At 46.2% G+C, this 24779-nt stretch overlaps 1 protein-coding gene across 1 annotated transcript; it reads left to right on the forward strand.

Moving 5' to 3' along the window:
* The first annotated feature begins 12991 nt into the window (after positions 1-12991).
* GPR20 (G protein-coupled receptor 20) lies at positions 12992-23953 on the forward strand. The gene is made up of 2 exons (XM_087703816.1): positions 12992-13153; positions 22585-23953. The coding sequence occupies exon 2, from the start codon at positions 22606-22608 to the stop codon at positions 23635-23637; it is 1032 nt and encodes a 343-aa protein (XP_087559942.1). The 5' UTR covers positions 12992-13153; positions 22585-22605; the 3' UTR covers positions 23638-23953.
* Positions 23954-24779: the final 826 nt, after the last annotated feature.

Here is a 24779-nt window from a genome sequence, read left to right on the forward strand (position 1 = left end):
AGGTCACGTCATCAGTGCTAGAAGGAGTGCTGTTTGCAAGATGGGAGGAGGAGGAGGATAAGTGGAGGAGGAGGAGGAGGAGGAGGAGGAGGAGGAGGAAGAGGAAGAGGAAGAGGAGGAAGAGGAAGAGGAAGAGGAGGATTGTGTGGTCCTTGATGCTCTCTGAGCTTGGTGGTTTTCTTGCAGACGTTTCATTACCAAACTAGGTCACGTCATCAGTGCTAGAAGGAGTGCTGTTTGCAAGAGGGGAGGAGGAGGAAGAGGAAGAGAAGAAGGAGGATTGTGGGTCCCTTGGTGGTTGTGGGTCCCTTGGTGCTCTCTGAGCATGGTGGTTTCCTTGAAGATGTTTCATTACCAAACTAGGTAACGTCATCATTGGACCGTTGCAAAGCCATTTTGACAGAGGAAAGGTGGACAGCCATTCTTTAGGTTGCAGCTTCAGTCAAAGTTCAGTCGAATTTATATTCTATTCTCCAGTGTGAATAATACCTAAAGAAACAAATCACCCCAGGGTCCTCTCGCTTCTTCTCCATGTCCCAGGACGTAAAGAATTTGGCGCTAAGCCTGCACTCCTGTGGGCCCCTGAAAAACCTCTGAAATAATAGCAATAGCATTTATACTCATGTACCGCTTCACAGTGCTTTACGGTCCTCTCTAAGTGGTTTATGGAGTCAGCATATTTGCCCCCAACAATCTGGGTAATGAAGGCAGAGAAGCTTAATTACTGCGTGATGGACGTGGGAAGAAGTCTTTAAAGTGGATTATTGCAGGAGACTCTTAGAAGAAATTCCATTTACAAAGCCTCCGGGCTCACATTTTGATGAGGGTAGAGTTGGCTTTGGCTGTAACTGATCTGTGGAAGAAGACAATCATTTTTGTCGGTGATTGCCGGGAAATTAAGTTGTGCTTTGGTGTGCTTTGGAGAGATGCCAGCAGCAATGGTGCGTGATTTCCAGGGAGTTCTAGGAGCGAGTGTCAAATATTTCTTAGAAAGATATTCTAATTTTGAAAGAAAGGAAAAAGATGAACTGAATTGCCAGGGGTGGGTTTCAGAAATTTTTACTATCGGTTCTGTGGGCGTGGCTTGTTTGGTGGGTGTGGCGTGTTGGTCATGTGATTGGGGTGGGCGTGGCTTGTTGGTCATGTGAGGGGGCATGGATATGTCAGTCATGTGACTGGGTGGGCGTGGCCTTGTGGCCATGTGACTGGTTGGTCATGTGACTGGGTGGGTGGGTGACTGGGTGGGTGTGGCTTTGTGACCATGTGACTGGTTGGTCATGTGACTGGTTGGTCGTGTGACTGGGTGGGCGTAGCTGGTTGGCCATGTGATTAGGAGGGCGTAGCTGGTTGGTCATGTGACTGGGCGGGCGTGGCTTGTTGGTCATGTGAGGGTGGGCGTGGTATGTCGGTTGTGTGGGACTGGGTGGGCGTGGCCAACTTGACATCACTCATGTCAAGGGGGCGCCTTGCCTGGCCTCTCCTCGCCTCAAAGGCCTCAATGAGATACAATTTCTCTATTTATTTACTACTACCGAACATCCAAAATATACTATTTAAAACTATGTATATACGCCAAGTTACGTCTTTTAATCCAGTGTTTTTCAGTCTTGGCAACTTTTAAGATGTGAGGACTTCAACTCCCAGAATTCCCCAGACAGATTTGGGAAGTGAAGTCCACCCATCTTAAAGTTGTTCCGGTTGAAAAATACCAAGGAATTGTAACAGAGTTGGAAGGGACCTTGGAGGTCATCTAGTCCAACCCGCTGCTCTCGCAAGAGAGATCCATGCGTTATTTCTGATAAATGGCTGTCCAGTCTCTTCTTAAAAGCCTCCAGTTGATGGGACATTCCCAACTTCCAAAGGCAATTTCTTCCACTGGTTAATTGTTGAATCTCTTTGAACAGTTAATTAGTGAACTAACTTATTAATAAATTAATTTATTAGTGAATTACTGAATGTTACTGAAGTTAGTGAATATCAGTGAATTAATGAATGAATGCATTAATAAATTAATGGACTAAACAGTTAATTAAAAAGTTGAATACTACTAGGCTACTACTACTACTACTACTAAAACTACTACTATGGTGGACATGTGTGAATGCAAAGAAATATTGGATAAAAATGCACATGTGGTTAGAAAAAATACTAAAGCTACATATAGATTATAAGCCAGAAACATTTTCTGTTAGGTATAGTACAGAAAAATATAATAAGAGGGATTTTTATTTAGTATTGTGTGTTTTGATGGCAGCAAGAATTGTATTTGCAGGTTCACCAACAAAAGGGCGAACGACAAAACTGCGCCCGACTAAACCGCGTTGTTGACGTCATCAACAGGGCGACAACAGCGTGGAGACAGAAGCACGCTGTAAACCCTAAACCTAAACTTAACCCCTAAACCTAAACCTAACCCTAAACCTAATCCTAACCCTTAACCTAACCCTAAACCTAACCCTAAACCTAACCCTAAACCTAACCCTAATCCTAATCCTAACCCTAACCCTAAACCTAACCCTAACCCTAACCCTTAACCTAACCCTAACCCTAACCCTAACCCTAACCCTAACCCTAACCCTAAACCTAAACCTAACCCTAAACCTAACCCTTACCTTAAGTTGAATCGGCTTGCTTTCAACGCGCTATTTAAAGCGCCCTTCTTTCTCCACATTGGCTGTTGTCGGCGCGTTGATGACGTCAGCGACGCGGTTTAGTCGGGCGCGGTTTTGTCGTTCGCCCTTTTGACGGGTCACGGTATTTGCACAGTATTGGAAAAACGAGGAAACACTGAGAGAAAAAAATGAAACTGCAGAAATGGATAGACTGATAAAAGATAATAGAAAAGGAAGATACGGAATATTTTCAAACATGGGATTTAGAATAGAATAATAGAGTTGGAAGGGACCTTGGAGGTCTTCTAGTCCAACCCTCTGCCTAGACCTATTCTGTACATGGCTGGATAACAGAGGTAGAAATTAGGAGCTGGAAAAATATTATGATGTAAGCAAATTGACCCAGACAATACGCTGTTCAAAAGAACATTTGTATGTTAAATGAAAATGTATAAATAAACTACTAAAAAGAAAGAAAGTTGAATACTATTCTAATCCCACATCCAAGCTCCATGCGTTAACTCGAACGTTTGCAATCGTTGTGCATGTGTGATTTTTTGCATTTTTATTGACCTATATCTGTGATGGAGAACCCATGGCATGCCTTCCAGAGGTGGCAGGCGGTGCCCCCTCCGTGAGCCCGTGAGCCATTGCCCCAGTTCAGGTCTACCGCACATGTGCACGCACCTCCCATCAGCCAGATGGTCTTCAGGTGTCTGCCATGCATGCACGGTGGGCGGGGCACATGCAGGGGCCCTTGTGTGCACATATGAATGTGGGGGGGGTGGCGCACATGCATGGGGCTGTACAGGCATTACATTTTGGGGGTTCTGGTGTGCACGCATGCGCACTTTAGGCACTCGGTCCGGAAAAGATGAGCCGTCACTGACCTATCTCAACCTTCCCTCACTTTTCCCTATAAGCGTGCGGCCCTTATCTTGTAAGATGAAGAGAACAGGTAAGATACTCAATGCCTACTCCATCTAGTATATCTTTGGTGTTTGAGTGTTCCTTGCTTCTCCAAATCTGTGGCTCCTTCAGACTTTGGGTCTTTTATCTCCCAGAGTTTCACTCAAAAGTGTCCATCACTGGGAGATCTTCCTCCTTAAATCCACCTCCCCACACTTTTAAAAAATGAAAACCCAGTTCAAATCTTCAACTCCACCTAATACTAACAGTTTCCACTTTCCTTTTGCCCTTCCTTCTATTGAGAAACAAAAAAAAAATGGTGCAAGGTTTTCTCTTGATCAGCAGAGAGAGCTATAACACTAGTAAAATAGTGCCCGTCCCAGAAAGGAGATTGAAAATGAATAAAGCCATAACAGGTTAACAAGGGAGGAAGACGTGAACGAATAAACTTTATGAGTAAGGGCGCCAGGAGATTAATCCCAATCCCCCCCCCCCAATCAAAAATAAAAAGAAAGATTTACTAAATGCGACCAAGAGTTTACAGAAAGTTTCCTTTGAAAGTTTCCTTTTTTTTTTAATAAAGCGGGTGACATCTTACTGCAAAGCATTCATTTCATCAAGGTTCTAAATTCTAAGATTGACTGTTACACTTTTTGCGAAATGTGAATTGTGAAACCTTATGAAGTTGCAGCTCACTTCATTCTGTACAGCATTCATAAAAATATGGTTTAACGTGCAAGAAAAATAACACAAGGTTAAAAATCCATCAGAATTCAAGAGCAACACAAAGCAGATTTGTGTGTACTGTGTGTGTTTGTGTGTCCGTGTGTGTGTGTGTGTGTGTGTGTGTGTGTGTGTGTGTGTGTATCTCTATCCCTATCTATATCATCTGCATCTCAATATTCCAGGCACCAGCTATTTAACAACTTGCCTTCAATCCTCTGTTAAGGAGTAACAAAACTGTTTTCTCTACCTACAGTTACCTGCTTCTCATCATTTTGCTGTTACGTAAAATCTTTAAGCGTTTTGTCCTATTTTATTCTGAGACCGATCTTCTGGCTTCTTTCCTTCCTTCCTTCCTTCCTTCCTCCCTCCCTCCCTCCCTCCCTCCCTCCCTCCCTCCTTCCTATCTCCTTCCTTTCTTTCTCCCTCCTTCCTTCCTATCTCCTTCCTTTCTTTCTCCCTCTCTCCTTCCTTCTTCCCTATCTCATTCCTCACTCCCTTTCTACTTCCCCCTCTAACTCCTCCCTCCCTTCCTCTCTCCTTCCCTCTGCCCTTCCTTCCTCTCTATTTCCTTCCTCTTTTCCTTCCCCCTTTCTCTCTATCTCCTTTCCTCCCAACTTCCCTTCCTCTCTATCTCCTTCCTTTCCCTCTCCCTCCCTCTGTATCTTTTTCCTTCTTTCCTTCCTCCCTCCCTTCCTACTTCCCTTCCTCTCTATCTCCTTCTTTCCTCCCTCCCTCCCTCCCTTTCTTTCTTTCTTTCTTTTTTTCTTTCTTTCCTTTCAAGTCAGTATTGATCTCTAGAGAATGTCTCATAGTTTTGGCAAGATTTCAGAAATGGCTGGTGGCCATTGCCTGCTTCCTAAGGCTGAGAGGGGGGGGGGATTGGCCCAAAGTCACCCAGCCAATCGAGGACTCATGGTCTCCCAGCTTCTTGCCTGATACCTCAACCACTACACCAAATTACGGCTCTGTTGCTTCATTTACCCGTACAGAAAGGCCAAGTGGTGTCATGAATCAACCAAGCTAGTTCAAGGCATTCCAGTTCCCAAGAAGATTGGCATTTCTTAACATGGGAGAGAGAGAGAGAGATGGAGACAGAGACAGAAACAGAGAGACCCCAGCTAAATTTATAACGTGATTCAAAGCCATGTCTTTGCACTCGTGACCTGTAGGTTCCATGGACAGGCATGTCTTCTGGTGAGAAGCTGTGAGCAACCATGGCCGTCGGTCACCAAAATGTAATTTCTCAAAGGTCAAGGCACAGCCTCCCTTCCAATGGGGGCTCCTTTGCGATCCTCCTGTCCTCTTTGGCCGTTCTCATTCTGGAAGCCGCCAACAGATAGAGTTGCCTCTTCTTGCTCTGCTATCCATCACTCAGCCTGGGAAGCCTGTCTTCTTCCCTTGGCAGTCTCCCAACAGCCATCTGGAAACGTTGCAGCTGTTGACCAAGGATGGCCGTCCTGCAGAGCAGAAATTGCAGAGGGCAATGGGATATTGGGGAGGGGGAGGTGAAGGTTGTCTGAATGCCTTGATCTTATCAGCTCAGGGGTCTACATAACAATTGGAGGGAGGGGTTTCACACCTCTTTCCAGCAGCCTTAGAAACCTAAGCCTTCCTTCCCCTGTCAAATGCCATTTCTTGAGACATCTGTAGAGGGAGGATTGGGGCATCCACAGCTGTCCCAGAACCAAAGGTGCTTTTTCAGGCGCGCACCGTGTGAGTACGTGAGACAACCCAGGAGCAATCACATCGAACGGAGGTTTATAATAATAAATAGTGGTTTATCTCTACAAAAGAATATACATATATGTACTAGACAAAAGGTCAAACAATCAATCAGCAGTTGCAGCAGAGAAAGAACACAGGGAGAGAGAGATACTTTCCAACAGGGCCTCTCTTATAATACAGACTCTTAAAGTGGTAGCAGTCAAATAACCCTGCTGACTCATTCCTATCGTTGCATCATCATTACCGCATTATAGCATCATGGCAACTGGTCAGGTCTTAAAGTGTTTCCCTGACAGAAGACATTTCGCTTCTCACGCAAGAGGCTTCTTCAGCTCTGACTGAATGGGGTGGAATAGAAGGATTGATACTCCTTGCAGAGAAAGCTGGTCATTTGCATCTTTTTAGAGGGTCGTTGAGGCCACTTGGAGGTTTATCTCTGTCCTCAGGGAAGTTTATCACTGTCCTCAGGGTCATCCTCAGGTCACTCAGGGTGCAAATGGTTCCTCTAGCCTGCAAGTTTTTCCTCCGGGAATCCATCCCTACTCCCACACCATTCAAAGGGTGTCCATCCCAAATTGCATAGCTAAAAGTCTGTAGAGATTCTCCGTCCTCCAGGTCATGGTTGTCCCAAAGGTGCTTTTTCAGGAGGCAACTGGACTTTCTTGTTGTTTTTTTTCTTTTGAAGACATTTCACTTCTCATCCAAGAAGCTTCTTCAGCTCTGACAGGATAGTGGGGAAAGTATCCCAGAAGTTAAGATGGTGGCCACCACCTCCCCTATGATTGAAGCCCTGCCTCATTGTAGTTGGGTGCTTGAAAACCCACTCCTGGGTACAATGCTGGGCCAGAGTGTCAATCATGAGGTGTCAACCCGCATTTGGACTTTATGGAATCTCACTTGCAAGAGGCACTTCTGATAAGAGCCGAGGTGGCGCAGTGGTTAGGGTGCAGTACTGTAGGCCACTTCAGCTGACTGTTATCTGCAGTTCAGCGGTTCTAATCTCACCGGCTCAAGGTTGACTCAGCCTTCCATCCTTCCGAGGTGGGTGAAATGAGGACCCGGATTGTTGGGGGCGATATGCTGACTCTGAAAACCGCTTAGAGAGGGCTGAAAGCCCTATGAAGCGGTATATAAGTCTAATTGCTATTGCTAATTGCTATATCGATTCTAGGTCTACATTGGTTCTAGCCACAGTTTGAACTGGCTACCTAAATCGTTGCACCAATACTAAACCCTGCATGGATTACATCTTATTCTGCACATTAAGGTCACTATTGCTCCATCTTGGTGACTTTAAGATGTGTGGACCTCAGCTCTCAGGATTCCTGGAGGCAAAGCTGTTATTTTCAAAGTTGACCACTTTAAGATCCGTGGACTTCAACCCCCTGAATTCCCCACCCAGCAAGGCTGGCTAGATAATTCTAGGAGTTGAAGTCCATCCCTCTTAAAGTTTTCAAGTTTGAAAGAAGAGTGCTCTGAGGGATCATGGAAGCCTTGGATCTGTTGACAAAGTCTCTTTCAGAGCATTTACGGCTCAGAAGATGTTTCTTCTGAAGGTCCAGAGATGCCTCCATCGTCTGTATGCCAATAAACATAAGTTGTAACGCTTCTGAGAAAGCCAAAGCAAGGGATCAGCGGTGGGTTGCACATTTAGTTACCGGTTTGCCCCACATGCTTTGCACGCGCATGTGCCTTTCCTCACATGTGCCTGGCCTCAAAAAATGTGCCTAAATAGGACAGCATAGAGTCGGGATGGGTAGGCAAGCCTACCCATGATTTCTACTACTGGTTTGGCCGAACCGATATGAACCGGCTGAATACCAACTCTGCATGGGATGGACTTGGATCAAAATCACTTTCCAGCTGTTGGTGCCTGGGAGATCAAAGCTGTTAATTGTCTTGGGAATGGTGAACCCTGAGGTTCTTCAGAAAAGATGCCCATGGTGGCTCCATGGCACAACCCACAGCAGGGTATCTTCAGGGGATGGTCCAAAAAAGTCAAGATGTCAGCTCCACCTATATTTAAACAAGCCCAGCTATGAAGCTATGATCTACAGCTGGGTCCTTTCTTAAATCTTGGGTGAACAGTCAGTTTTTTGTTGGGTCGCATAGCAATGCTTCAACCGGGAGTGTTGAACTCCTCCTAGAAACGCTTCTTGCTCTTAATTGGTGAGACCCTCTTGTAAGCAATTTCAAGTAGTTGAGAGCAGAGGTTGTGGGGTGTACTTAACCAGGGCAGATCTATTTATCAAATGTCTCCACTTCTCTCTGTCTGCCTGTATTTGGTCCCTGCTGCTGAGGTCAATGTATTTCTCCATGCATGAGAATTCTCTCGCTCGCTACTATCCAGAAACTCTGTTGAGTTGAACTCCACATCTGGTGGCTCGAGTCCCAGGTATCTTCCTTTGCCACAATAGGTAAAGGTAAAGGTTCCCCTCGCAAATATGGGCTAATTTTTCCCGACTCTAGGGGGCGGTGCTCATCTCCGTTTCAAATCCGAAGAGCCAGCGCTGTCCGAAGACGTCTCCGTGGTCATGTGGCCGGCACGACTCAATGCCGAAGGCACACAGAATGCTGTTCCCTTCCCACCAAAGGGGGTCCCTATTTCCCTACTTGCATTTTTTACGTGCTTTTGAACTGCTAGGTTGGCAGAAGCTGGGACAAGTAACGGGAGCTCACTCCGTTACGCGGCACTAGGGATTCGAACCTCCAAACTGCTGACCTTTCTGATAGACAAGCTCAGCATCTTAGCCACTGAGCCACCCTGTTAGCCACAATACAGAATGCTATTGTCTTCTTCTGCAGTGGTTACTCAACTTCCTAACCTGTCTCTAGCTCTGTTGCACCTGGTGATCTCCCAAACATGGACTAACCAGGTTGTGCCTTCCTAAACATTGTTTGAGCTCAGCCAAGACTAGGGGGGCTCCAAACTTGGCACGTTTAAGACATGTGGACTTTTGTTGTCAGGGTGATGTCTCTGCTTTTTAGTATGCTGTCTAGATTTGCCATAGCTTTCCTCCCCAGGAGCAAGCATCATGTTTTGTTGACCAGTTCCCACATAATATTAAATTATAGACAATGATGTCCAGGACACAGTGATTGACTGATAGTCTACTGAGAATAGTCCAGTGATGGAGACCATCTCACGGAGAGAGGATCCCTCAAGGAGAGGGAAGATTTTCTCAGTCTCTCCTTTCTAATCTTTATAACTATGCGAAACTCTGACGAATGCATACAGAGAGAGAGAGAGAGAGAGACCCACAATGCTTTTGCACATAAGGGATCTTGTGCCGAAGATACAAGATGAATCCTAATCCCAATTTCAAAGAGAGAGAGCTGGCCCTCTCGAATTTAGAACCAATTCTGATGGTTTATTGAGTTATTAGCTGATAACTCGGCATTGCACAGGTATTTATAGACGTCGAAGCGTTTGTCTGACAGGGAGCCATGGAGAGGGGCCTTTCCTCCATATACTCCCATGCCCATCATCCCTGCCCTCTCCCTTCCCCCTCCCATTCTCTCCTCTTTCCCGCCCTGTCTACGAAACCACGGTAGACTAAAGCGCGATTTTCTGACTGTGAGAACAATCAACCAATGGAAAAGGAAGTTGCCTTCGGAAGGTGTGGGAGCTTCATCACTGGAAGCTTTCAAAAAGAGATTGGACTGCCACTTGTCAGAAATAGTGTAGGGTTTCCTGCTTGGGCAAGGGGTTGGACTGGATGACCTACAAGGTCCCTTCCGACTCTGTTAATTTGCTAAAGTTGCCAAGTTTGGAGAGCCTTGATATAGAAGGAGAGTTTAGAAAAGTCACAGAACATTCTCCCAACAGATCCATGAAGATATTCTTCCCTTGGCATACAGGATGAACCGCTAGAAACCATTATTGTTTTGTTTTTGTTTTTTTGGGAATTTGCTGGTCTTTTTGCACGTTTCATGTTGTGCTTCGAAATTAATATTTATTGGTTCTTTTTTTTCCCCACCCTTATCTTTAAGCGCTTTGGGTAGATCTGCTTAAAAGCAAAAGGGCGCCCATTTGCAGATAAGACCATAATTGCAAGCACGTTGCAGGGCTTAAATATTCAGCAGCTTTTCTATCACTTCATAAATTTCCCAGCCAAAACGGGGCACTCGGCCAACAGTTTGCAGAGACATTTAGAAAAGTGAAGAGAAACGAGGAGTTTGAGTTCTGATTTATTTTTCATTATTTGGTTCCCAGTGACTGTGCCTTACCCAGCACCTAACTTTGCTCTCAGGGCTAGATTTAGAGATTTAGAAGGGAAAAGGAACAGAGCAGGACTCTCTGACCCATGCCTGGCTCTCTGCTCTGGCTCCCTTTCAGAGAGCGGGGATCCCAAGTTCCAGATCGAAGCAGGGTTAGATCTCCTCCTTCATTTCAAGCATTTGTTCATTTCAGGACAGCCTGAATGGTAAGTGAACAGTCTTCCTTTTCTTCTGCTGTCCGATGTCTACCTTCAAATTGTAGGCAAGGGAAGGAGGGAGGGAGGGAAGGAGGGAAGGAGGAAGGAGAAGAAGGGAGGGAGGAGGGAGGGAGGAAAGGAAGGAAGAGGAAAAAGATAGGGAAGAAGGATAGAGGAAGGGAGAGAAGGAAGAAAGGAAGAAAGGAGAAGAAGATAGGGAGGAGGGAAGGAGGGAAGGAGGAAAGGAAGAAAAAGGAAAAAGATAGGAAGGAGAGAGGAAGGGGGAGAAGGAAGGAAGGAAGGAGAAGAAGGGAGGGAGGAGGGAGGGAGGAAAGGAAGGAAGAGGAAAAAGATAGGGAAGAAGGAGAGAGGAAGGGAGAGAAGGAAGAAAGGAAGAAAGGAAGAAAGGAAGAAAGGAGAAGAAGATAGGGAGGAGGGAGGGAGGAAAGGAAGAAAGAAGAAAAAGATAGGAAGGAAGGAGAGAGGAAGGGAGAGAAGGAAGGAAGGAAGGAGAAGATAAGGAGGGAAGGAGGGAGGGAGGCAGGAATGTAGGAAGGAAGGAAAAGGAGAGGGAGGGAAGGGAGAGCGTGACAGAGAGAGAAAGGAGGGAGGGAAGGAAAGAAGAAAAAAGGAAAAGGGGAGGGAGGGAAGCAGGAAGGTAGGCAGGTAGGGTTGCAGGAAGGAAGGCAAAAAGGAGGGAAGGAAGGGAGAGAAAGAGAGAAAAAGGAGGGAAGGAAGGAAAGAAGGAAAAGGGGAGGTAGGGAAGCAGGAAGGTAGGCTTGGAGGAAGGAAGGCAAAAGGGAGGGAGGGAGAGAAAGAAGGGAGGAAAAGAAGGCAAAAGGGAGGGAGGGAGAGAAAGAAGGGAGGAAAAGAAGGCAAAAGGGAGGGAGGGAAGGAAGGGAGAGAAAGAGAGAGAAAGGAGGGAGGGGAGGGAGGGAGGGAAGGAAGGAAGGCACCTAATTGCATCTACTACCACTGCTATAAAATGTTGCAGCCCAACCGGCTGAAACACGCTGACTTTTCAGCTAAACCATGAACGATCTGAAGGATGCACAGTAAGTAGAAGACGGGGCAAAGCTGGGACTTATTTGCCAAAAGTTAAGGACTTCTTTGCTTCTCTCCATCGGCTCCTGGCTACTCCTCCAACGTGGGGCCCTCCAGGAAGACCCAGGGTCCAGTTCCCAAAAGTCTCAGCTGGCAGAGGTTGAAAAACCAGCTGGCAGATTGAGCCCCCACCCCCACTAGAAATTAGACAGCTTCCTCTGTGAATGTCACAAACGTGAATTGCAACCCCCAGATGTGGTCTTAAAAATAGTTTCATTGCTCTGAGCTTTAAAAAGAAATGCGAGTTTGGGTGAGTCAGGAGTACATCTCCCAACTGAGTTTGAGACAGGGGCTAAATACAACATTTATTTTCTTTCTTTTGACCTTAATTTTTATTTTGGTGTGGGTGTGTTTGTGTGAATGGTTTATCCTTTCGTCTGTTGGAGAAAAGGATGGCTTTGTTATCCCAACGTGGCACCGGCTTCACAACATCTGTATCCTACGGGCTTATTTTAATCTATATTTAGGTTCTTGAAAAGTTGTTGCTTGATGATGTTTCTCCAGAACTCCTTATCGGTGTTCTGCAGTGGTCGTAACCCCAAACGGCTAAGGCGTGGAGAGTCAACATTCTCATCTATTGCGACTTGCCAAGGTTGTAGTCCTCATGAATCCTGGAGATGGGTTTCTAAAATAAGGTGCCCATTGTTTGTTGAAGTTGGAAGTATTTGTAATGATAATGGGTGCTCTTATCCTGTCAGTGGGACAGCTTGCCTCCAGAAGCTGTGAATGCTCCAATAATGGAAGTCTTTAAGAAGATGTTGGTTAACCATTTGTCTGAAACAGTATAGGATTTCCTGCCTAGGCAAGGGGTTAGACTAGAAGACCTCCAAGGTCCCTTCCAACTCTGCTATTGTATTGTATTGTATTGTATTGTATTGTATTGTATTGTATTGTATTGTATTGTATTGTATTGTATTGTATTAAGGACTACCTGTATGTTGGAATCTTTTGAAGACGTCGTTTTAGGGAGTTTTCCCCCTATTTTATCATTCAATCACTAATCTGTATTGTTAATGTTTATAGGCTTATATTTAATAGCTGTTTGCTTTTATTGCTTCTGTGGAATTCTATGCCATGGAAGTGTATCAGCTTTGTATTCTGTGTAAGCCATTGAAAGTTTCTTGACTGCTGTATGGAGAAATATGAATAGTCATAAATAAGAAAATTCCAAAGGTTTAAAAGTGACCATTGAAAGTTGCAACGGCACTGAAAAATGTGACTTATGACCGTTTTTCAGAGTTACGACCTTCGCAGCATCCCCAGGGTCATGTGAACAAAATTCAGACTGGTTCATAATTATGAATGCCCCCAAACACTGGAAGTCTTGAAGAAGATGCTGGATAGCCATTTGTCTGGAACGCTATAGGGTTTCCTGCCTAGGCAGGGGGTTGGACTAGAAGACCTCCAAGGTCCCTTCCAACTCTGCTATTGTATTGTATTGTATTGTAAAACCTTTTTTCAATTTTCTCAGTGACATTTCTTTGTTTGCAGGACAGCAGCAAGTTTCCTTTGCGAGAAATCCTCCATTGTTTGGGTGCCGGGCTTTCTTCACCGCTGCCAGCTCTCCGAAATCTTGTTTGAATTTGCACCCACATGTTTGGGATCGTAAATCTTTCCCGGTGTCGTTTCACCCCTTATTAGGCACTTCAGCAGTTTTATGTAAGTATTACAGCTGCCCAAGAGCTTAGCTTGACAAGAGGATGTTTACAATCCGTGTGTCAACAAAGCCCCTTTGGAAGGAATGCCTTTTATTTCACAGAAGGTGTCAAGATGCATTTTTGTGGCTTTTTTGGGGGGTGGGGGTGGGGGTTGCTTTTCTCCAGCTGGGACTCTGGATCTCCTTAAGGACTCAGCCGAAAGCTGTTTACATGCTGTATGCCTAGTTTTAATATTGTGCAGACGAGGGAGCGTGGAAAATGTTTGTAGGAGTTAAAAATATACATCTATTGGGAAGCGTGGAGGGCTAGAGTGGGCTGTTTCTCCTTTAATTGTCATCTTTAGTTGCTCTGGCTCCCTCTAGTGTCCAATTCAAATCACCGTCTTATCATATTTTCTGTCAAAAAAATCCAAACAACAGCATTTTCCCATGGGAAGGATTCCCACAGTCAATTTCAAAATTTTATTTCAAATCTATCTGGATCTCTACTCTGATACAAGATGGTGCCACCATAGGAGAACTGGTTCAGGGGCATGGCAGGCCTGGTTCGCTACCGGTTCCAGCGACCCAGGCTGCCAAGTTGCTACCTATTCGGCTGAACCGGTAGGAACCCACCTCCCTCCCCCACCTCTCTCTTTCTCTCTCCCTTATTCCTCCCTCCCTCACTCTCCCTCTCTCTCTCTCTCTCTCTCTCTCTCTCTCACACACACACACACAAACACACTTAAATGTCTCTTTAACTTAAAACTGAAACTTCTCTTGAAAACTTTTTTTTTAAAGTATTACAAAGAATTTCCCCGCTGCCACTTAACAACTCTACGTGTGCCATAGGTTCGCCATTACGGTTCTAGGATCACGAGATGTAACGGCCTATGAGAATCACTTTGCGGGAGAGGCGGAGTCTCCTCTTCCTGTCTCCCAGGGTTTATTCGCACAGACCCTTCACTGAATATCAGGTGTCAGGACAGAGCAGGTGAGAAAGAGATCTGCATTTATCACTGTTGATATCACAGTGGAATGTCGTTATCCTCATGGGAAATGTCATTCAATCCAACCACCTGGGTTGCAGAGCCCAGGTGGCGTAGTGATTAGAATGCAGTATTGCAGGCTAACTCTGCCCACTGCCAGGAGTTCAATCCTGACTGGTTCAAGGTTGACTTAAAATAACAGAGTTGGAAGCAGGGGTGGGTTCACAGTATTAAACAATGGTTTTCCAAGGCCAAACCCCCAGGCTTCAACATAGATCACGCCAACAAGTTCTCTTTGTTGTGGGAACCATCTGCCTTCTTCTTCACACCTGTTAAGACGTCCTTGAAAAGTTTCCAGACTCTCACAAGCTTCAGTGGAACTGGAGAAGTTTCGTTCGGCTAAACTCACCTGTTTGTAATCAACACCCCCCCCCTTACTTATCCTTACTCTAAGGATAAGTTGAAGCAAAGAGGAAAGTAGCTGCCAATGATTCACTCTTGACCACCACAGAATCTCCAAGAGTTGGACTAGATTGAATAGTTATCATCATCATGCTGGACACCTATCTCGAGTGCCCTCTGCCAAGACTGAACTTTTAATGTAAATAAGCATTCATTACGACTACTTTGAGGGTTGTGAAGGATTTACAAGCGCAGCAGAAGACAACTTGAGCCATTTAACTGTCTGAGTCTAACCTTAATAAAATGTATTTATGAGTTTTGTAATGTGCACCCAGATAAATACCGGCGCACTGAGCCAAATTGGCATCGTCGTATCAGAAGCTTCCCCTCCGAAAAAGCTCGGCGGGTTGTTATATTGTGAGAGAACGTAACAGCATGGACAAAAAAGGGAAATGACCCTACGAAGGCAGATCTCGTGCTAATAATGAGGAGCGTCTCTTCACAATCTGAGAGCTTCAACCACTTGGTGATAGCCATAGCAATAGCACTTCGACCAAGAGTGTCAAACTCAATTTCATTGTGGGCATCAGGGCTAAAGTTGATCTTGTTCTGACCAAGAGCCTGAAGCAAACTCCTTGTCCCAACAAAAAAAACCCTTTTATTAATTTCCTGTGAATTCTGCTCATTCACCTCCAGCAAAGTCTTTCAAGGGAGGATTTATAGTCACAGACCTTATCTGGCTTGGAGAGCTGCCAGGCCGATAGCTGCAAAACTTGGCAAGGAGTCTCTGAGAGTCACGAACCAATTAAGCGAACTAATTGTCTCCTGCAAACTCCACTCCCCTTTTGCTCCTCTTTTATTTCCTCTAGGAGGGGCCATTCATTATCCACCTGTGGCCTCACTCCCAAGTCAACCCCTGTTCTTTAGCTGTTCCCTTCGTCTGGCCACTCTGCGCATGTGCACACTGGGAACAGGCTCCAGCTGTTCTTCTGCCTCACTGATGTCTGACTCTGAATGCAGTTGATAACTGGCATACGGCTCTGGCCCCCTCTCGGCCTACGACACAGAGCCCTCCTCAGAGCTTTCCCCAAACTCCAGGACTGGCCCATCTTCCTCCCCAACCTCCTCACTTTCTGAATTTGCTGCAAGCTCCACTGGTCACTAGCAGGCCACAAGAGACCTTGGGGGGCTGGGCAGGCATGGCGACTGGGTGGGTGTGGCCAACTGGATGGGCATGGCCAACTTGACACCACTCCCCAAACTGCTGGCATGTTTCCTCTTCGCACTGGGTAGACCAAGACAGCCCCACGGGCAGGATCCGACCCAGCCCATGGGCCTTGAGTTTGACTCCCTTGACTTAGACTTACCTCAGCCGCCTCACACCTCATCTGTTCCTTCGAGCATCAGCAAGCCTGAAAATGGCACTAAAACAGCCTGAAAACAGCCATAAAAACAGCCTGAAAATGGCACTAAAAACAGCCTGAAAATGGCGCTAAAAACAGCCTGAAAATGGCGCTAAAAACAGCTTGAAAATGGCCCTAAAAACAACCTGAAAATGGCCCTAAAACAGCCTGAAAATGATGCTAAAAACAGCCTGAAAACAGCCATAAAAACAGCCTGAAAATGGCCCCAAAACAGTGTGAAAATGCCCTAAAACAGCCTGAAAATGCCCTAAAAATGGCCTGAAAATGCCCTAAAAACAGTCTGAAAATGCCCTAAAAACAGTCTGAAAACACCCTAAAACAGCCTGAAAATGGCCACCAAAACAGCTTTAAAATGCCCTAAAACAGCTTTAAAATGCCCTAAAACAGCCTGAAAATAGCCTTAAAAACAGCCTGAAAATGGCCCTAAAACAGCTTTAAAATGCCCTAAAAACAGCCTGGAAATGGCCATAAAAACAGCCTGAAAATGCCCTAAAAACAGCCTGGAAATGGCCATAAAAACAGCCTGAAAATGCCCTAAAACAGCTTTAAAATGCCCTAAAAACAGCCTGAAAATGGCCCTAAAAACAGCCTGAAAATGGCCATAAAAACAGCCTGAAAATGCCCTAAAAACAGCATGAAAATGCCCTAAAAACAGCATGAAAACAGCCCCCCAAATGGCCAAAAAACAGGCATGTGTGCACTGGCCAGCTGGTCTTTGGATTTCCGGTCGACTGGCGCGTGTCTTCTGGCGCATGTCTTCTGGTTTGGGCACTCAGTGCTGAAAAGGTTTGCCATCACAGCCTTACACTATTTCGGGCAGGTGATTGTCCAGCCTTTTCTTCAAAACCGCAGGTGATGATGAAGTACCTGCAACTTCTGAAGCTGTGATGATGTTTACCAAATCATTACCGAATGGTTAAATGATGTTCATAGTTTCCTGCAGGACCTCCCGATCTCCAAATACTGCAGAAGTTTTTGTTTTCATTTCTCCAGTGGCCCACTTTAAACAAGTAGATGTTTTCAGAATTCCAGGTCCCCTTTTAACCTTGCTTAGAAATGCCATTCCAGAGGGCTTTTTGTATCTTGCTACTGGGAAAGTTCACAGCTCTTCCAATGAACTGAGGAAACTTCAAGCCAAGGGAAGTTGTGAGGCTGTGCAGTCCACATCCAGACCGAAGCCTTAACATTGAAGCTTACAGAACACCCACTCCCAGAGATCAATATTTATATTTTGATTCCCACCACCCAGCGGAGCACAAAATGGGAGTCATCTCAGAACCATCCTCCACAGAGCTGAAGGCCTGCCTACCAGCAAAGAGGGGAAAGGAAGAGAACGGAAACACATCAAGGAAGCCCTCAGAACATGTGGACATCCCACAACACCTGAGATCACTGGATATCATGTCTTGGTAAGAAAATAGAATAGAACAGAATAGAACAGAAAGGAGGAGAGGAGGGAAGGGAAGGGAAGGGGAGGGGAGGGGAGGGGAGAGAAGAGAAGAGAAGAGAAGAGAAGAGAAGAGAAGAGAAGAGAAAATATGGAATGGAATAGGAGAGGAGAGGAGAGAAGATATGGAATGGAATGGGAGAGGGGAGGGGAGGAGAAGAGAAGAGATATGGAATGGAATGGAATGGAGTAGGAGAAGAGAAGAGAAGAAGAGAAGAGATATGGAATGGAATGGAATGGAATAGGAGAAGAGAAGAGGAGATGAGGAGAAGAGAAGAGAATGGAAGAAGAGAAGAAATATGGAATGGAATGGAATAGGAGAAGAGAAGAGGAATGGAATGGAATAGGAGAAGAGAAGAGGAGATGAGGAGAAGAGAAGAGAATGGAAGAAGAGAAGAAATATGGAATGGAATGGAATAGGAGAAGAGAAGACATGGAATGGAATCAAATAGGAAAGGAGAAGAGAAGACGAGATGGAATGGAATAGGAGAGGAGAGGCGAAGAGAAGAGAAGAGATATGGAATGGAATGGAGTAGGAGAAGAGGAGATGAAGAGAAGAGGAGAGAAGAGGAATGGAATGGAATAGGAGAAGAAGAGAAGAGAAGAGAAGAGAAGAGAAGAGAAGAGAAGAGAAGAGAAGAGAAGAGAAGAGAAGAGAAAATATGGAATGGAATGGAATGGAATGGAGTAGGAGAAGAGGAGATGAAGAGAAGAGGAGAGAAGAGGAATGGAATGGAATGGAATAGGAGAAGAGGAGAGATATGGAATGGAATGGAGTAGGAGAAGAGGAGATGAAGAGAAGAGGAGAGAAGAGGAATGGAATGGAATGGAATAGGAGAAGAAGAGAAGAGAAGAGAAAAGAAGAGAAGAGAAGAGAGGTCTTGGAGGTATTCTAGCCCAGAGATTGGTTGTCCAATCTCTTCTTTAAAACGTCCAGTGTTGGAGCATTCACAACTTCTGGAGGCAGGTTGTTCCATAGATTAATTGTTTTGACTGTCAGAAAAAGTTGTTGAGAACATAACTGTGAGAAAGAGGTTTCTAGATATAGGTTTCTAAATATCTCCGCACAGATATATCCCCCTTCAATCTTGATGCTGCCAGATCTTTCCGTTCCTCCGGGCCGCAGCCGACGGCAGCTTCACCCGTTGCCCCAAAGCAAAATACCATATTTGGCCAAGCTCTGCCCCAGCTAAGCCAGAACTGGCCAAGAGGTTCCTGCAAGGAGGGAAAACGTTTAACCCTTTGGGTAAAAATAATGGGACAAATTACCCGAGGAACATTTAAACACCGAGCTGTTGGAAAATTAAACCAGGACAGACCAGAAGATAGGATCCGGCTATTAAGAGCACGGCAGGACTAATAAATATCTAATAAAGGATTCGTTTCAAGCCACAAGAGATGCAGAAGGCTGAGACGGCAGAGTTAAATGTGTGTTGGAATTATATTACTGAAAGTAAAAAAATTCCTTAATTTCACCCCTTTTCCTCTGAGGGTGTGTTCCTACGCTGCATTTACGTGACATGGTAAATTTGATTCATATAAACTTGGATAGGGAGTATTTCAGCTTTGGGTGTTACGGAAATCCAGCTGTTTGTCAAATTTGTGTTGAAAGTAGTTGCATCCCGAAAGTGTGACAGCGCATGCCCACACCTATAATGCAATGTGCATGTGACACACACCCCATGTGCCCTGCCCCCTGCGCATGCACGGATGCCCCCCCCCACGCTCCCACGCCCCCGTGCTCCACCACCCCTGCGCATCAGGGGTGGGTTCCTGCCAGTTTTAACCTCTTCTATAGAAGAGGTTCCACAAATCTACCAGTTCCATCTCCCTCCCCCCGCCCATCCGCACCACGCTTGCTCCGCCCGCCGCTCACTGATTGGATGGCTCACCAATCACCCCGCCCACCTCTAAGAGTCCTATCTAAACCTTAAAGTCGTAAAGCTGTCAAGTTTGAACATCCCTGTGGTTTTTTTTATAAAGGGTCTTGTAACTTGACAGCTTTAAGACTTGCACACTTCAATGCCAGAGTTCCTGAGCCAACATGACTGGAGGGGGAATTCTGGGAGTTGAAGTCCACAAGTCTTAAAGCTGTCAAGTTTGAACACCCCTGGGGTTTTTTTTTCTAAAGGGTTAGGGGTGCGAGGGTCTTGTAACTTGACAGCTTTAAGACTTGCGTGCTTCAGATTGTAAGAGCCGAGGTGGTGCAGTGGTTAAATGCAGCACTGCAGGCTACTTCAGCTGACTGCAGTTCTGCAGTTCGGCTGTTCAAATCTCACCGGCTCAGAGTTGACTCAGCCTTCCATCCTTCCGAGGTGGGTAAAATGAGGACCCGGATTGTTGTTGGGGGCAAATATGCTGACTCTGTAAACCGCTTAGAGAGGGCTGAAAGCCCTATGAAGCGGTATATAAGTCTAACTGCTATTGCTATATTCAGATGCCAGAGTTTCTGAGCCAACATTTTGGTTGCTAAGCAAGAGCGTTGTTAAGTGAGTTTCACCACATTTTACAGGTTGGCCACACCCACCCAGTCACATGACTGCCAAGCCACTCCCACTCGGTCCCATGGCTGGCAAGCTACTCCCACCCAGTCACATGGCCAGCAAGCCACTCCCACAAAGCAGGCCACACCTACAGAAGAGGTTCTAAAAAAAATTGAAACCCACCACTGCCGCACATGCACGCATGACACCACCACCCCACGCCCCATTTGGGTCCTAGCAGGCCTCCCTGAAGCCTCCTGGGACCAAAAACACGGGAGCCACTGCACCCCCCACGCTCCCCCTACCCCCACGCATGAGTGTGTGACTCCCCCACCCACCCCCGCATGCATGCGTATTCTCCTGCATGCACTCCACCCCCACACATGCACAGCAGAGACCCGAAAATCGGCTGGCCAGTGGTCGTGGCGCTGGTGGAGCTGAGCTGGGATGATGCCTTGCCTGCCCGCAGAGATGCGTGCCATAGGTTTGCTATCACGGGCTTAGTGCATTAAGCAGGTTAATCACAAGGCCCAAAAGCAGCTGTCCTCATCCTTTCCCCATTCGCTCTGCCTGGGGTTTTTCTCCTCCTCTGCAGCCCAAAATCGGTTAGCAAGGCCTTTGCAACAGTTTGAAAAGCTGCCTTTACTACAAGTTGTCTGAAGGAAAAAGGCCACGAATCCATATTAGGGAATACGCGACAGTCCCTCGCAGGTCCAAAACCTCTGGTGTGGGTTTTTTTCTTTTAAAAGTGGGCTCGCGCGCAGCTTTTTTCTTTACTTTTTAAACAACGGTTGTAAATCACTTGAGCTTTGTTTAAAAAAAGAGAGTTAAGATCGGCTCTTCTACTGTAAAACGTAGAACAAGTGCAGCTTCAAAACATATTGATTGGTGGATGAAGAAGATTTACAGGAGGTCCTTGGCTGAGCCTGAACTTTCTATTGTCAGAGTGAGTCCGTTGTTAGTTTAGTTTAGTTTAGTTTTAGTTTATTTGTATGCCGCCCTTCTCCAGGAGGGACTCAGGGCGGCGAACAACTCAGGGGGGAAAGGGAACATAAACACAATACACATAATTAAAATACACGAGAATCACACAGCCATACCAGTCGAGAGGGGAGGGGAACTCATCAACCCCAGGCCTGCCGGCACAGCCAGGTTTTGACGGCTTTCCGGAAGGCCTGGAGAGAGGTGAGGGTCCGGATCTCCGCGGGGAGTTCATTCCAAAGGGCCGGAGCTGCTACAGAGAAGGCCCTCCCCCGGGTAGTAGCCAGATGGCATTGGCTGGTGGACGGAACCCGGAGGAGGCCGACCCTGTGAGATCTGACGGGTCTTTGGGAGGTAATTGGCAGCAGGCGGTCTCTCAAGTACCCAGGTCCAATACCATGAATGCTGCCCGTTTTGCGACCTTCCTTGCCACCGTTAAGTGAATCACTGCCGTTAGTCACATGGTTGTTAAGTTGAACCTGGCTTCCACGCCGACTTGACTTGTGAGACGGTCGCAAAAGGGAATCACGTGACATTGCGGGAATTGCAACCGTCGTAAATATGATCCAGTTGCCAGGCATCTGAATTGTGATCAGGTGACCATAGGGATGCTGCAGCCGTTGTAAGTGTGAAAAACGGTCATAAGTCACTTTTTTCAGTGCCGTTGCAACTTCATTCCAAAGGAATGGTCGTTAAGTTGAGGACTACTTCTACTGGAAGAACTGAGAACCCAGTTAAATGGTGGCTTCCTACAAATCTGTTGGAAGCCATCGTTTAACTAAGTTCCCCATTGTGCTATCTGTATTCCATGCTTTGGATGTTCAAAGCAATTGCCGTAGCCCTTAGACTTATATACCGCTTCACAGTGCTTTACAGCCCCTTTAAGCGGTTTACAGAGTCAGCTTCTCCCCCCCCCCCCCCAACAATCTGGGTCCTCATTTTACCCACCTCGGAAGGATGAAAGGCTGAGTCAACCTTGAGCCTGGTGAGATTCGAACTGCTGGGAGTCAGCAGAATCGGCCTGTAATACTGCATTCTAACCACTGCGCCACCAGGGCTCCTGGGTATCAGAGAGACTACGGTTTTAGCCAGAATGGTTGGTTTTCTCACTTAATGGCTGGTATTTTAGTTGCCAGGCATTTAAAAGGCATTTAGCCATTTAAAAAAAAAATCACCTCTATGAAATTCCAATTTTTGTTATTAGTTGCAAAGTCACGTCCGACCCATCGCGGCCCCCTGGACAACGTTCCTCCAGGCCTTCCTGTCTTTTACCATCATGATTTTGTTCAAGATCTTGCCCCCACGCCCATAAGTCCATCACACAGTCCAATCTCCCACTGCTATGCTGGCAGCTTCCACTCATCCAGTTACGGTCAGGTGCAGAGGTGCAGAGACAAAGGATGACCTTGGTTTTCTAGAAAGAATGCTGTTATGGCTGCATATCATCTAACTCCATACAATCCCCACTCCCAATTTCCCCACAATAGAAAATGCATAGTAGAATAATAGAAAGTGTGGCAGGTCTGAGATCCACAAGAAAAGATGCCTGCAGGCCTGAAAGATATTTGCAAATAAGAATAGACACAGGAAGCTTTGGGTCCTAACCTCCTTGGGTCCCCCCCCCCTCTAAAAACGTTATTCATGACCTCGGGATATCTTACCAAGATTACACTACTGAGCAGTATAAAAATCGCCATTGAACCTGTATCTTTGATTGTTGTCTCGTAGGTACCATTAGCGGCGTTGACCATGGAGCCTTCCAACAACTCTACGACGTCCCCCAACAACAGTGATATGTTCAACAAGTTTGTCCACCTGGACGGAGAGCTATCGGAGAGATTTCATACCTTGTGGATTGTCCTGGTAGTGATCAATACCATCATCTTCCTCATGGGCGTGGTGTTGAACTCTGTAGCGCTCTACGTCTTCTGCTTCCGCACCAAAACGAAAACCACCTCGGTCATCTACACCATCAACCTTATCGTCACCGATCTACTGGTGGGTTTCTCTTTACCCGTCCGGATCATTGTTCACTACAGCGCCAAGGACTGCCGCTCCTGTGCCCTCGTCCACATTTTCACCTACTTTGTCAACATGTACTGTAGTATCCTCTTCTTGACTTGCATCTGCATTGACCGGTACTTGGCTATTGTCCAGGTAGAAGCTTCGCGCAAGTGGAGGAACCCCAACTACGCCAAGGTCATCTGTGCTTTCATCTGGACGTTCGCCACCGTCATCACCTTCTCCATCCTCATCATGGCCATGAAGTTCTCCCACTGCTGCATTGCGCAGATTTTGCCCTTGATGGTCTGCGAGTACTTCTTCCCCCTGATTGTCCTCACGTTCTTCACGACCAGGATCATGTGCGCGCTCTCCAAGCCCACCCTCATGCACCAGAGTAGGGAGAGGCGGATGCGCGCCGTGCAGCTGCTCATCACGGTCCTCGTCATCTTCATGATCTGCTTCACCCCCTTCCACGTGCGCCAGCTGGCCATCGCCATCAATCCGGCCATGTCGTACGACCTAAGCTTGGTGGTTTACCACGTGACGGTCACCTTGAGCAGCCTCAACAGTTGCATGGACCCCATTGTCTACTGCTTCGTCACCAACAACTTCCAATCCACCATGAAAGGCATCTTCAGGAAGTCGGAGCTCGAGCAAGCCAGCGGGGAGGTCATCAGCGTCAACAAAGGGTCCGGATCAAACGCGCTCATGGCGTTTGCCAACGCGATAGGGAACCCCATGGGGTTGTCTTTGCCCAGCAACACCGCAAACTCCTAGACTTGAGCGGCCTTAAGAAGGACAGAGAGGATGTCTGCTATTCCTTTGGGCCTAAAACATTTTTCCCCCACTTAAAGCATCGTAGCTGGGTTGCAGAATTTTCCAAGCTCTCCAATGACACACACTCGAGTTTATTTATGGCAGCTGGTGTTGTCATCTGGGAAATTACTTGGATTGCATTTGGAATTCCAGATACCGAAGAGTTTCCCCTCATTCGGGAATTTACAGAGAAAGGAACGCACCCAGCGCTGTACTTTGCTAGCGTAGAAAGCATAGAATAACAGAGTCAGGAGGGACCTTGGAGGTCATCTAGTCCAGTCCCCTACAGAAGCAGGAGACCCTGGACCAGACAAGTGGCTGTCCAGCCTCTTCTTGAAAGCCTCCTGTGTTGGGGCACCCATAACTTCTGAAGGAACCCCTTCCCTTGGTTGATTTTTTTCACGGTTAGGAAATTTTCACCTTGGTTCTAGGTTGCTTCTCTCCTTGATTAGTGTCCATCCACCGTTTCTCGTCTTACATTTTGGTGCTTTGGAAAACAGTTTGACCTCCCTCTTCTTTAGGGCAGCCTCTCAAATATTGGAATACTGCTATCATGAAACCTTGTTTTCACTAGACTAGCCATGCCCAGTTCCTGCAATCGTTCTTGATATGTTTTAGCCTCCAGCCCCCTAGGGAGACTAGTATAGATCTATTTCAAGCTATTTAGCTCTCATCAGCTAGCCATACCCTTACTGGGATTCAAACCTGTGCTATATTACATCTTAGGCAAATGTCTTAGCCATTAAGCCACAAGTTCTGCTCCTTATCAGCAGAAGCCAGGGAAGGGTATGGCTAGCTGATGAGAGCTAAATAGCTTGAAATAGATCTATACTAGTCTCCCTTTATTTATTTATCAGCACAAATATAACACAAAATGTGTAACAAAGGCAACAGTAAAAAAATATTGGGTTTCTGTCGTGATGGACTCTTGTGACGAGCCGATTGACAGATAATGGAAGCTGTTAGCTTCCTCCCATAATTGGGGCTTACCAGGGGTTGTGACACTACATACATATATACATACATACATACATACATACATACATACATACATACATACATACATACATTGTGGTGATCAAAAGTGGATGCAGTATTCCACA

Source organism: Thamnophis sirtalis, unplaced genomic scaffold (genome assembly GCF_051295495.1).
Source record: "Thamnophis sirtalis isolate CommonGarterSnake01/CBP01778 unplaced genomic scaffold, rThaSir2_p1.2 scaffold_2, whole genome shotgun sequence".
In the NCBI taxonomy this organism is placed as follows: Eukaryota; Metazoa; Chordata; class Lepidosauria; order Squamata; family Natricidae; genus Thamnophis; species Thamnophis sirtalis.

Bases quoted from the DNA above. Each gene is read 5' to 3' on its own strand.
- GPR20 (XM_087703816.1), top strand. From the start codon at position 22,606: ATGGAGCCTTCCAACAACTCTACGACGTCCCCCAACAACAGTGATATG.